The 13789-nt window shown below is 36.9% G+C and overlaps 1 protein-coding gene across 7 annotated transcripts in view; it reads left to right on the top strand.

Annotated features, from left to right (window-relative positions):
* The window catches only part of LOC132112908 (kinase D-interacting substrate of 220 kDa B-like), a 61374-nt gene that overhangs the window by 9765 nt on the left and 37820 nt on the right, over window positions 1-13789 (top strand). For all 7 annotated transcript variants that reach the window (XM_059520646.1, XM_059520647.1, XM_059520651.1 and 4 more), the window contains exons 7-22: window positions 485-583; window positions 760-957; window positions 1055-1153; window positions 1358-1456; window positions 1577-1675; window positions 2173-2350; window positions 2426-2590; window positions 2674-2853; window positions 3897-4062; window positions 4324-4475; window positions 5192-5478; window positions 6872-7012; window positions 8133-8370; window positions 9296-9384; window positions 11468-11612; window positions 11722-11884. In XM_059520646.1, coding sequence (XP_059376629.1) covers window positions 485-583; window positions 760-957; window positions 1055-1153; window positions 1358-1456; window positions 1577-1675; window positions 2173-2350; window positions 2426-2590; window positions 2674-2853; window positions 3897-4062; window positions 4324-4475; window positions 5192-5478; window positions 6872-7012; window positions 8133-8370; window positions 9296-9384; window positions 11468-11612; window positions 11722-11884 — 2498 coding nt within the window. The remainder of the gene's footprint in view (window positions 1-484; window positions 584-759; window positions 958-1054; window positions 1154-1357; window positions 1457-1576; window positions 1676-2172; window positions 2351-2425; window positions 2591-2673; window positions 2854-3896; window positions 4063-4323; window positions 4476-5191; window positions 5479-6871; window positions 7013-8132; window positions 8371-9295; window positions 9385-11467; window positions 11613-11721; window positions 11885-13789) is intronic.

Raw genomic sequence — 13789 nt, 5'->3', positions numbered from 1 at the left:
TATAGAGGTTTATTAGTTTTTTTATAATGTCATAAACCTGCAGATTGCTTTTATGGATTACTATAATTTGAAGTAAAGGGATTAATGTCACATGGACTATTTTAATGATGTTCTCACTACCTTTTTGAGCCTTGAACGTGGTAGTTGCATTGCTATCTATGGAAGGTCAGAAAGCTCTCGGATTTCATCAAAAATATCTTAAGTTGTGTTCCGAAGATGAACGAAGGTCTTTAACAATCAAAGATCGGGATTCTATGAATGGTTGCACTTTATTTTACAGTATGCACACTTATCTGTACTTACAGTGTACCTAACTAAGAATGCACTATGTAATATAAGGTAACTATATTGGTTAGGGGTAGTTTCAGGGTTGGTACATAGTTATTACCCAGTTTTTGTTCAAGTACAACAGTATGCACATGCAAATTAATTAATTAATAGAGATTTTAGTAATTACTTTGGAGTTTTTGCCTGTCATTGTCAGTATGGCACCACACCCTTGATCTGGGCAGCCAGGAAGGGCCATTATGACTGTGTGATGCATCTGCTGGAGAACGGCGCCAATGTGGACCAGGAGGGAGCAGTAAGCACTTTTTCTTAAAACTATTGTGCTTATTAAATTGTGATTTGGCCTTTGCATTGTTCAAATTCTAATTTTTCAGATGCACTAAATGTGCTGATGCAATAAAGTTACTAAACTGAACACCTGAAAGACTGTATGTTGCAGCCTAATGTCCCAGTATGATCTCTCTCCTGTAGAACTCGATGACTGCGCTCATAGTGGCAGTGCGAGGTGGTTTCACTGAGGTGGTGAAGGAGCTGCTAAAGAGAAACCCCAACATGAATATGACTGATAAAGACGGAAACACTGCGCTGATGATCGCTGCTATAGAGGGCTACACTGAGATTGTCCAGGACCTGCTGGACGCGGGCACATACGTCAACATCCCTGATCGGGTAAGGTTTCTCATGCATAGCTTATTTAACCTTGGATTGTTAGTATTTAAGGAATCCTGAAATTCCCATTAATCTTGTTTGTGTCTTTGTGTCTCAGAGTGGTGATACTGTGCTTATCGGAGCCGTCAGAGGAGGTCATGTGGTGATCGTCCGAGCTTTGCTTAATAAATATGCTGATATTGATGTCAAAGGCCAGGTAACTGCATCTCCACCACACCGCCAGCTCTCCATTTCAGTCTCCTAAATCCATCAGCACACTGTCCCGAATGCTAATCTATACAGAACGGCCTCTTTGTTTTGATGCCCTTTTCACCTAAAATTAGAAACCTGTTATTAAACTCCATGTGATTAAGGAAGCAGATGTCACTGTGACCCTGTGTTATTTAATTCTTTATTATAGGACAGTAAGACTGCCCTGTACTGGGCTGTGGAGAAAAGCAATGCAACCATGGTTCGAGACATTCTGCAGTGCAACCCTGACACTGAGGCCTACACCAAGGTAAACAGCAGATTTTCATTGGATTTTGCCTTGTAATCCCATATGAAACACATCATTATGATTGTAACAGTACAGTAGTGAAAGATGTCTACATACATATACTTTATGTTAATGTGTCAGGATGGAGAGACTCCTCTAATAAAAGCTACCAAGATGAGAAACATGGAAATAGTTGAGCTTCTTTTGGACAAAGGTGCCAAAGTGTCAGCAGTGGACAAGGTAAAACCATGAAGTTTTCTGATCATTTTCAGTTTGACATGTCTTTATTCTTGTCTTAATACAGACACCAAGGCCGTATATATATATATATATATATATATATATATATATATATATATATATATATATATATATATATATATATATATATATATATATATATATATATATATATATATATATACATACATGCACACACACACACACACACACACACACATATTTTTAAGTTTGGGGTCAGTACGATATATCAGTATACATATATATTATGTTTTTGAAAGAAGTGTATTAAACAAATGCTAACCTAAGCTGCATTTATTAGTCAAAAATACATTAAAAGCAGTGCTATTGTGAAATGTTATAACAATTTAAAATACATGTTATATAATAAATGAATGAATGAATGAACCTAAACTGTGTGTATATACTCACTACTATTAAATATAGTGAACTTCTGCATTTGAATATTCTCTAAAAATATAATGTTATCTTCTCAGAAAGGTGACACAGCTCTGCATATTGCCATTCGTGGGAGAAGCCGCAAACTCGCCGAGCTGCTCTTGAGGAACCCTAAAGATGGTCGTCTGCTCTACCGGCCCAATAAAGAAGGAGAGACGCCCTACAACATTGACTGCACTCATCAGAAGAGCATTCTCACCCAGATATTTGGAGCCAGTGAGTATTTCTTCAAACAGACCTTGTTTGCACAGTAATGTGTGTTTGCAATACTTCTGATGTGTTCCTCCCCAGAGCACCTGTCTCCCTCTGAGTGTGATGGGGACATGCTGGGTTATGACCTGTACAGCAGTGCTCTGGCAGACATCCTGAGTGAGCCCACAATGCAGCCGCCCATCTGCGTGGGGCTTTACGCCCAGTGGGGCAGCGGAAAGTCCTTCCTGCTTAAGAAACTGGAGGGTATGATCCAGAAATGACTACTGAAATCTGAAGGGCCTTATTGGATCTGAATGAGATCTGATGTTGTTTTTTTACTGTTTCAGATGAGATGAAGACGTTCGCTGGGCAGCAGGTGGAGCCGTTGTTCCAGTTCTCGTGGTTGGTGGTGGTTTTGACTCTGCTTCTCTGTGGATCTGTGTCTCTGGTCCTCGGCTTTGCTGTCGACACTAAACTGGCCATCGCTGTGGCCCTCAGCCTGCTCGCCCTATTGTACATCTTCTTTGGTGAGAAATTGTCAAATTTACTGTCATGCCTCTGATTACAGGCCAAGCGTTTAAAAAAGGAGTACAGTTCTCTTGGAACCACAGCCAACATTTAACAGAGAACGACAATGGCAACTTTATAGTAAACCACAATAATACAGTAAATAAAAAAACATGTAAACTACAAGTCAGTTATAGAGAAGAACCACAAATCACAGCGATAAATTCAATAAAAAATCATAAAAATTATAAATACAAAAAAATAACAATTACAGTAAGCAACACTTGCAAAGAATACCGTATGCAAAGAATAATGACAATATTAATAAATATATTATTTATTGCTATAGATATTGTTTTTTCATTTTATTGAATGATATATTACTATTAATCACTTTATTTTGTAAAAAATTCAAATAATAACTGTTGTTCTTACAAGAACGGCAAATAATGAAATTTTAATAAAATGAATAACAAATAGTGATATCATTGAAATAATACTAATAGTAGTAGTTATTTTTATTGCAAAAAAGTTTCAAATCATGAATACATGAAATATATAAGTGTCTAGTCAGTGCCTATAACATAATTGTAGTGATTTTAGTGCAGCAAAGAGTAGAGAAATTAAAAATAAAAGTTAAGAATTTGGACAGAGATTTGGACCCTAATTATCAAAATAATATTTATTATTTAGTTAAATTTGTGGTGATTTTGTATTTATATATGCCTTATACCCTTGATTAACATTATTCATCTCATTTCTATTGTAATTATGCACACTAAAAAGTTTAAGATTCAGATTAGTACTCAACTTTTTATTGATGATTCATGTTACATTTTGTTCCACTTGTTCAGTAATATGCCAGTTCATCTTTGGTTACCAGAGGCACTGAACTGTACATATAAATGTGTCCACCAGAGTGCAGCATTGTTCTTCAGAATCTCATGCATTGCCTGTTCTACATTTATCTTGTTGTTAATTCTCGCAAACTTCTGGTTCAGTTCATGTCAAAACGTGACCGTGCACCATCTCAGTCTCCTGTGTTTTTGAACGGTGTATGCAGTGCTGGTGTACTTTGGTGGGAGAAAAGGAGGGGAGGGTTGGAGTTGGGCCTGGGTCCTCAGCACCAGACTGGCCCGTCACATCGGCTACCTGGAGCTTCTCCTCAAACTCATGTTCGTCAATCCCCCCGAGCTTCCAGAGCAGACCACCAAAGCCCTGCCTGTCAGGTAGAGCCCTCAGAATACTGCACCCTTCACCAAACACATCCAACTACTTTACACTGATGTTTAATGGGTTTATTATTCTTATGCAAAGTTGAAATAAAACAAGATAAAGATGTAAACTGTATAAAGATGCTTTGGAGGCAGGATGCATTTATGCTGTGAACATTCTCTTCGTGACATTGGATTACCTGCACATTCTGTTGAAACATGCACATGTGTGATGCTCATTTCCAGTCAGTCTTTTTTTGTTCTCCATCTGTCCAGGTTTCTGTTCACGGACTATAACCGTCTGTCGAGTGTGGGAGGGGAAACGTCCATGGCTGAAATGATAGCTACGCTGTCCGATGCCTGTGAGAGAGAGTTCGGCTTCTTGGCCACCAGACTTTTTAGGGTCTTCAAGAATGATGAAACTCAAGGTGTGTTAGTTGAATATGTAATATGAACCTCGAAAACAGGAAAATATCGAAAAACATTCTCCGTTTTTTGGATTAGTTAATTCTTGCCTTTCTGAATTGTTTTCTACAACAAAAAAAAACACAAGTATCTGTTACATCGTTTTCTATCATGGTTAAAGGTTAGGCATAGTGTAAAGCAGAGTTTGTCTTAAACCAGTGCTATTTTAGTATCATTAATATACTTTTATAGTATTTACTAATATTTTGAGTTAGCTCGTTATTTTTTAGATTTTAAATATATTTTGTATATTTATATTATTTTTGTATATTTACATTTTTATTTGAGTATACAGTTGAATAATTTTATGTGTTTGTGTCATTTTTATTAGTATTGAATGTTTCTTTTACCCCTAAGTTATTTTAGTAATTAGATTTTTAAATTAATTTATTTTAGTTGTTTTATTTGTATTTTTTCTAAGATACCATAGTTTCACCTACAGAATAGTGAAATCCCATTTAGTCAAAAACTGTACCATACATAGCTCTATATTAAGCATAAAAAATGGTCAATAATTATTCTGTTAATAACAAATGGCATTTGTATAATATTTAACAATAGTATTATTTATTAATAATGCCATTGCAGGTGTATAAACTGTATATATCAGGTGTATTATCCAGTCACATTTTAAACTGTTTAGTTAGTATTTAACTTCAAGCTGTGTTTTTTTTTACAGGAAAGAAGTGGAAGAAGACATGTTGTGTCCCGTCCTTCGTGCTCTTTGTGCTGACGTCGGGCTGTCTGATCACAGGCATGACCCTGCTGGCCATCTTCAAGGTGGACGTAGAGAACCTGACGGTGAATGCGGTTCTGATCTCCATGGCCAGTGTGGTGGGTCTGGCCGTGCTGCTGAACTGTCGGACCTGGTGGCGTGTGACGGACTCTGTGCTGCACTCTCAGAGGAGGAGGCTCCTTAACGCTGCCAACAGCATGCACAAGCTCAAGAGTGAGGGATTCATGAAGGTGAGCAAGTGATACTAATATGATATGTAATGTGCTTAGTAATAGTCATGACTTTAACGTTTACTTTCATTTAGCAGGTATTTTTTTATACAAAGTGGTTAACTCTGTGGCCTAACTAGGCAAGTCTTGAAGAGATGGATTTGCATGGTAATGTCCTCTAGGGCTGCACGATTACCGTATTTTCCGGACTATAAGTCGCACTTTTTTTCATAGTTTGGCTGGTCCTGCAACTTATAGTCAGGTGTGACTTATTTATCAAAATTAATTTGACATGAACCAAGAGAAATGAACCAAGAGAAAACATTACCGTCTCCAGCTGAGAGAGGGCGCTCTATGCTGCTCAGTGCTCCTGTAGTCTACACTGAAAACATTGAGCGCCCTCTCGCGGCTGTAGACGGTAATGTTTTCTCTTGGTTCTTGGTTCTCTAAATGAATGCGACTTATAGTCCAGTGCGACTTATATATGTTTTTTTCCTCGTCATGACGTATTTTTGGACTGATGCAACTTATACTTAGGTGCGACTTATAGTCCGAAAAATACGGTAATCGTTAAAAGATTGTGATCTTATTTCAAAAATCGCAACGATTCCTCTGTGTCTATTATATCTTTGAAAAATTCTTACCAGAACATTCAAATCTGTGTTTGTGCTGCCGCTGACACAGAGAGAGCAGTTATCATGTTTAGGTATGAAACAGTTTCACTTCACATATTATCATTCATATAATCAGAGAAGTACTGGAAAATTTTTTATAGTTCGGATATAAACACTGCTGTCTGTCGCAGTGAACAAAATGAAGAAAATCATCAAATTTTTGCTTCAAATTGGCACTTTAAATAACAGAGTTGATTACATTTTAGATGGCGACAAGTGACTGAATCATTCTTTCAAGAGATTTGTTCAAAGGTGCTGATTCATTCAGTAATGGTATTTATGAGTGAGTCATCGAATTTTTTTCATTAGTTATTATTATTATTATTTTTAATTATTCACTCAGACTAATTAAACATTTTTGAATATGCAGAGACAATTAATATTTTGTCACAGCCTGTATGTTATTTTGCTTAGTTCAGAATCATGGGAGAATTGTGAACTCTATTTGAAAGAAAATAATTGTGATTCGGAATGTATCCAGAATCATGCAGCTCTAAAGTCCACAGTAAAATCTTAGTTGGTTTTATTTTATTTTATTTTATTTTAGAATGGAATGGAATGGAAATTTGCAGTCTTTGGATTGCTAATGAGCCCAGAACTTGAACCAGATTTTTTTTTTTTCCGATATGACATTTTCCTTCAGATTTTTGCTTTATTTTGTGAAAATTAAAAACGACTAAGGCTTTTGTATTTTACTACAGTTTGCTTTGTATAGCTGATCTATTTCCTTTCCCTCTCAGGTTTTGAAGTGTGAAGTGGAGCTCATGGCTAAAATGGCTAAAACCATTGATGGCTTCACTCAGAATCAGACTCGACTAGCTGTCATCATCGATGGCCTGGATTCTTGTGAACAAGATAAAGTGCTACAGATGCTTGATACGGTGCGTGTGTTTACACTGCCATGCACAGCCCTGCATCAAACATCTCCCATATAACCAAATAATAGTATACAAATCTTTTTTTACTGCCAGAATCACATTTTCCGGTGTATTCAACCAATGCCAAGAAGCTTTTGATGGCACAAGCCATCCATCTCCGCTGTAAACATAAAAGCCTCATTCTGTCTGAGCACACTCGCTTCCTGCTCTTGACTAAATGGCCAAACAAGGTGCCTCATGTCCACTCTGTGGGAAGAACAAGCCCATTCACCTCTCAAACATCTCAGACTGCTCAGAGTTCGGGCTTGTTTAGCTCCAGAAGTTCAGATTCCTCTCTCCCAGCTGGACTAATGGAATTTCCTTCAGCTAAATGTCATTATTTGGGTATAATCCTCTTGTGTTGGCAGCCTGTTCACTGCTAATGAAATCTGCCATTTAACAGAGAGCCTGCAAAAACCCTCAAACATTCCTTTGTGGCACAATTAGCCACATCTTTTATAAATTCTGGTCTTTTTGTCTCGGATTTTGATAGGAAGTACCAAATTGGATTTTCCCTTCAAGTCGAATATTGTTCCAGTTGCTAAAGCTGATGTTCTATAAGAAAAATGACGGATATGAATGCAGATGGCATTTTTTGTGCCACAATTTAATTGGCGTGGAGAAATGCAACGTCAGCAGATATTCCACAGCGATTGCTATGGTCTACAAATCGGTATCCTGTGACACTGATACATATCCCTGTGTTCTTCATTAGTCGGGAAAGACCCGTCACGTTTAAATGAGTACATGTCTGGGTGTGTTAAATTGTGTGTAAACATACACATGATCCACGACATTGAGCTATAGGCCTGTGTAACATAGATAGTCAAATAGAATTATTACTAAGTAACTTAATTCATTCTGAGAGCGAAAGAGGTGAAAAGTAGGCCACTTGTTTAGTATAGCACATAACCAAAAAGACTGTATTATGATCTTATGATATCTAATTCATTAACTAATTGCTAAATGTCTAAATGTAAATTAACTTATAATAACCAAGGGGCTCTAACCACTAGGCTCCAACTTAGACTAGATTGTCCCCGTATTAATAAAGAGGAAACATTCTTGTCTCTTCTGTTTGCAGGTTCGGGTGCTCTTCTCTAAAGGTCCCTTCATCTCAATCTTTGCCAGTGACCCTCATATCATCATCAAGGCCATAAACCAGAACCTCAACAGTGTGCTACGTGACTCCAACATCAACGGCCACGACTACATGCGAAACATCATCCACCTGCCCGTGTTCCTCAACAGCCGTGGCCTCAGCACTGCCAAGAGACTCTGCATTTCCACTCCAGCCAATGCGGATCAACTGAACTCTGATGGTCGGTACAGGCAGAATTCTGAATTCCAATTTGCATTTTTTTTTACGAAATGTGTAAAAAGTACATAAATATACTGCTGTAGTGAGGGGAAATACTTCATTGGAAAGAACAGCTGGTATGAAAATTGGGTCTCTGAGTAAAGAATGTTTTCACCAAAAGTTTAAAATTCTGTTATGTTCCCTCATGTCATCGTTTATAACTGTTTTTGTCCATACACTGAAAGGCCTCATTCACTTTGATTTTGGTTAAGCAGAAGAAAGTAAGTTGCACAGGTTTTAAATGACTTGAGGGTGAGGGTGTCATATTTTTGGGTGCTTTCCCCTAAATTCCTTTTTGTTGTTGTTGTTTTTGTATTGCTAGATATTTATGGTGTTGATTTATTATATTATATTTAATTTATAAATTTTTATTTATATTAGATTAAATTAAATTTATTTTTTAATATTCTTTTTATTTACATTTTATTTCATTTTATATTTAATTTATTGTTTTATTTTACTTTATTTTATTTTATTTTAATTTAATTTAATATTTAATTTATTATTTAATTTAATTTTATTTAATTTTTGGAAACACCTCCATAGAAGTACTTTTTCTCTTTGTACTAGCTATACAAATGCATTTCAAGGCTCTCAAAAAACGTAAAATTCAGTAATTATTTCTTCACTTTCACGTTGTTCAGAGACTGCATGACTTTCTTTCTTTTGTGGAAAAAAAAGAAGTTTAAAAACCTCTGAACATCTTACTGTTCTTTAATGCGTTTAATGTATAACAAGATGTTTGCGTTCTGTTAATCTGATTTCTTTGATTTATGTTGCAATTTGTCATCTGCATTATCTGTGGTATAGTGCATGTTATATAGACTAACAGCACAGCTTTTCCGCTCGGATAACTCCTCTGAACGCCTGACTCTCTCCATCTGTAGCGTGGCAAGAGGATATGGACAGGAAGTTGTCTCAGAACAGTCTCGGCGAGCAGGGCAGGCAGGGCAGCAAAACAGCGCTGAACCGCCGGGTAAGAGTTAGCCTCCAACACTCCCACCACTTCCCATCAGCATGATTTAAGATGGCCAGCTCAACGAAGGCCATATGGCCGCTATTACCTCATTAGTAACTCATTAATAACTCATTAATAACTCATTTATAACGGCTTTAACCATTCTTATTCTCTCTAACAAGCTCTTTTACACCTGTAAGTCTAATTTATTCACAGTTAGAAATGACAGTTAGGTCCAGGTCTTGTGTGTGTGTGTGTGTGTGAGATTTGGAGGGGGGGTATTGTCAGAGACCCTGGATGCCACCGAGGAGCGTCTGTAATTGATTTAATGTCTGTTTACTCTTCCCGCTGAGATGCCATTGCCTAATGACGGGGTGCAGCAGCAGTGGGTCTCTGTGACAAAGCACTGGCACGGCAGCACGGAGGCAGGAGGCTAAGTGGCTCCTCTGCTCGCCCTGCGAGGGCTGTTTGTTTGCTTGGCTGATTTATCTGCCTCCTTTATTTGGCCCCTCTTTATTTCAGGGGCAGGCTCCTCTTGTTTTGCCTCTGCTGTTTCTTGGCTGAGCATCCCGCTCGCCGTACCCCTGATCTGCACGTTTTGTTGTGGAAAGTTGTTAAGCGGGTTTCGTGAGCTGCTCGTGGAAGACTCCGGTCATTAAAGAAGAGAAATAGTAGGGCGGCTCTGAAAGTGTCATTTTCTTGGTTAATGTGATTATGTCCCATGAGGCTGTGAGGTCAAACTGAGGCTCTGCCGGGGTCTTTCTTGATGCGCAAAGAGGATCTACGAGATAGTGGAGCCTAGGTTTGATACACTTAAGACTAATTTCATCATGCATATTTTTACATAAGTCTCCCCTCCATCATCCTGGATCAGGGGGCCACCTTATCGATGGCCATGTGTTCCAAGTAGCAGTCAAGTCACAAGTTCAGCATTAAAAACTTCAAAGTGGGCTTAAAGCTCTGACCCCGCAGTGCTCGTGATCGACTCTGCATTGTGCTTGTAGTGAACCAGCTGAAGCTTTAAGAGAAGAGCAGACCTCTCAGGACAAATTGCCCAGACACAACATTGAATCAGCAGCTCCAGACACAACCCACTGCAACTGCCATTTCACTGGTTCATTCTCAAACATCAGTGAAAGTTTTCATTAACTTTGTCAGTTTCTGATGAGTGCTGATCCAACACTTCCAACATTTCCAACAGGCACTCTCAAGTGAGAAATGTGTAGCTCCACAATTTGACAGCACTAAGAAATATTAATTATAATTTCAATCATTATTCTTCATAATAATAATTTAGATATTATTTAATTGTATATAATAATAATAATAGTAATAGAACTAGTAGTAATGCATATGTACTGCTGTGGTCAAATAATCATCACTTAATACATAGTATTGTATTATATTTTATTTATATTAAACAAATATATTTTTGTTTTCTTTTTTAATATTTATTATTACATTTGCATTCTTATAGTCATTATCATTATTTCAAGCATATTATTTTTTTACTGTATTTTTGTTTATTTTTGTATAATATATTTTATATTCTTGGTTTTAATAATGCATACGTTTTCATTTGCCTTAGTTAAATTATTGTTGTTGTTGTGGTCAAATTGAATGCTTTATGTATCCAATAAAAATGATGTTGGGACGAGTAGGTTTAAAGTAATTTCAGGAAATGTTTGACGTACGTTTATCATTTGTTTGCAGATTCCATCTTGTCACAGTTGCTGAATTTTTGTTTTTTTAATATGTAAAACATCTATAAATCACATGCTTTTCTCTACAACTCTATTTGTTATGTAATTTGTATATGTAGCTTAAATTTCAAAATACTTTCTGCGGCCATACTTTATGATTTATTCTGCGCTGTGATTGGAAGGTTGCATCTTAAGAGTATATGTATGTGTGTGTCTGTTAGTGAAAGAGAGAGACTGAACTGTGAAGAGAATGATTAGATCTCGTGGAAACACAATGCACTTGTAGCTGACAGGTACATGACAGTATATTAAATCAAAACGTGCAGAAGAGGCCTACAGTTAATCACACAGACGCTACAGGCCTCCTGACATTGAGTTGTCTGTATATTGGTGTGTAGGACACGTACCGCAGGAGACAGATGCAGCGCTCCGTCACGCGCCAGATGTCCTTTGACCTGACCAAGCTGCTGGTCACCGAAGACTGGTTCAGTGACATCAGCCCTCAGACGATGAGGAGACTGCTCAACATAGTGTCAGTCACAGGTCAGCGTGACCTGATTATACTACATACATTAGTTATTGATTGTGGCGTGTTAAAGACATGAGCAGTGACTTTACAAAGATATAACAGTAATGAAGTGTCTTTTGTTAGGTCGCCTACTTAGAGCCAATCAGATCATTTTTAACTGGGACCGACTAGCGTCCTGGATCAACCTGACGGAGGAGTGGCCGTACCGCACATCCTGGATCATTCTCTTCCTGGAGGAAACTGATGGAGTCTCAGAGCAGGTCACACTGAGGACCATCTATGAGAGGTCAGCTTATAGTCCTCTGTACCTCACATCAAACACTGAATATCATAACATACAAATATTAACTGGGAATTTATTTTGTTCTTTATTTATGTATTTAGTTTTATCATTTATTTATTACTGGTATTTATTTATTTACTTAATTATATTATGTAGGTATTTCTCTTATTTCTTTTATTTATTATTTTGTTATTTATCTATATCTATATTTTTATTTAGATATTTATCTATTATTAATTTTATTATTTCTTATTTTACTGTTATTAATTTGATTATCATTTATGTATTGATTTATTTACTTAATTCTATTATTTAGTTATTTCTATTACTACTTTATTTAGTTTTTAGTTATTTACGTTTTTTGTTGTTTATTTTCTTGTTTAATATATTTATTTCTAACATTTCAGTTAGTTATTTCTCTTATTTATTTAGTTATTATTAGTTATTTATTATTTTACCTTTAGTAATTTTATTATTATTTATTAATATTGTTTATTTATTTATGTAATTACTTAATAATGTATTTAGTGATTTATTTTACTTCTTTATTACATCTTTTATTATTACTTCGTGTTTTTTTTGTTATTTATCTGCTCTGGTTTAGTGTATTTATTTAGATCTTAATTTCTGTTATTTCAGTTAGTTAAATCTCTTTTAATAATTTTTTATGTAATATTTAGCTATTTATCTATTATTATTTCTTATTTTAATGCTATTCATTTAATTGTTTATTTATTAATTTAGTTCTATTTATTTTAGTTCTGTTCCTTTATTTCCATGATTCATTGTTTAGTTCTTTAATTCAATAATGATTATTATTGTTATTATTATTTTAGTCCTTGTGGCTTTTTTTCAGTTGATGCATATGGCATGGAAATTTCTTTTGTTCTGGTTTGTTGTGCTTTCAATGTAATAATGCCTGCAACCTGCAGGTGGCAGTAGGAAATCTCAGTTCTTTCTATTTCATTTTTGGTCCGCATCACAATTCCTATAAATCAGGATGTCTCATTGGGTATGAAGTACCATGAAGTATTTCAAGCTTTGATCTTTCCTTTCATCCACTTACAGCAGGATTTACATATATGAACAGCAAAACAAAAAGAATGCTGCTCAGCCGCTGCCTGACTAACAGACTGTCACTCTTTAATAATTGTCTTATTTACTTGTTGTCGTCAAACATGCAACACATCATCACAGTTACAACTGCTGCATCCTCTCTAGAGGGGTCGACAAGTGTGTGTGTGTGTAGCAGCTGTGAAGCGAGATGTTGAGGCCGTTAGGTTTGCTGATGCTCAGTGTTTGGCCTTTAAAGGTTGCTCTGTCACACTGCACTAACATGCTGTGACTCCTGGGGCTGTAGAAGTGTCAGAGCATCTCAGTGTCAGCATCTGCTCTCTCTCTCCCCATCGCTCTTTCTTTCCCAGTCGCCATGATGCCCTTTAGCGCTTCGTCTCACCCGTTTTTCTCCTCTTTCAAACCCTGAAATACCCTTCATTTCCTCGTGTCCACACCAGGGCTGCATTTCGGTGCAGGTGGGCGGCAGTGAATCGTTCACTGTGGATGTTAAAATAGAGGCCTGTCGTGTTATTCTGTTATCTGTCACAGATGTTGCTCAGATAAGAAACTGTCAAATTTACTGGTGCTCTTTTCTTCCTTCTGTTGCACTCTCGAGGTCACGTGGCCATGCATTTGCTCGCTTTTTATAGAAATGAGGGTGAGTCACAGTGGCTGGCATAGACGCAGACCTGCATCCATCTTAGCAGCTGTTTCTCAGTGATTAGCCATGAAGCTAATCGTGAAGGGGTTTTAGGCCTGTTAGTCTCTTGACCAGAGCGATCTGGACGGGTCAGTATGTGGTCCACACTGATGTAAGGGCCAATCAGGAAGCTCCGTAGTGGCAGACGAGTG

This window comes from Carassius carassius, chromosome 32 (genome assembly GCF_963082965.1).
Source record: "Carassius carassius chromosome 32, fCarCar2.1, whole genome shotgun sequence".
In the NCBI taxonomy this organism is placed as follows: Eukaryota; Metazoa; Chordata; class Actinopteri; order Cypriniformes; family Cyprinidae; genus Carassius; species Carassius carassius.
The sequence above is the reverse complement of the archived record's forward strand: the minus strand, read 5'-3'. Positions and strand labels throughout refer to the sequence as shown.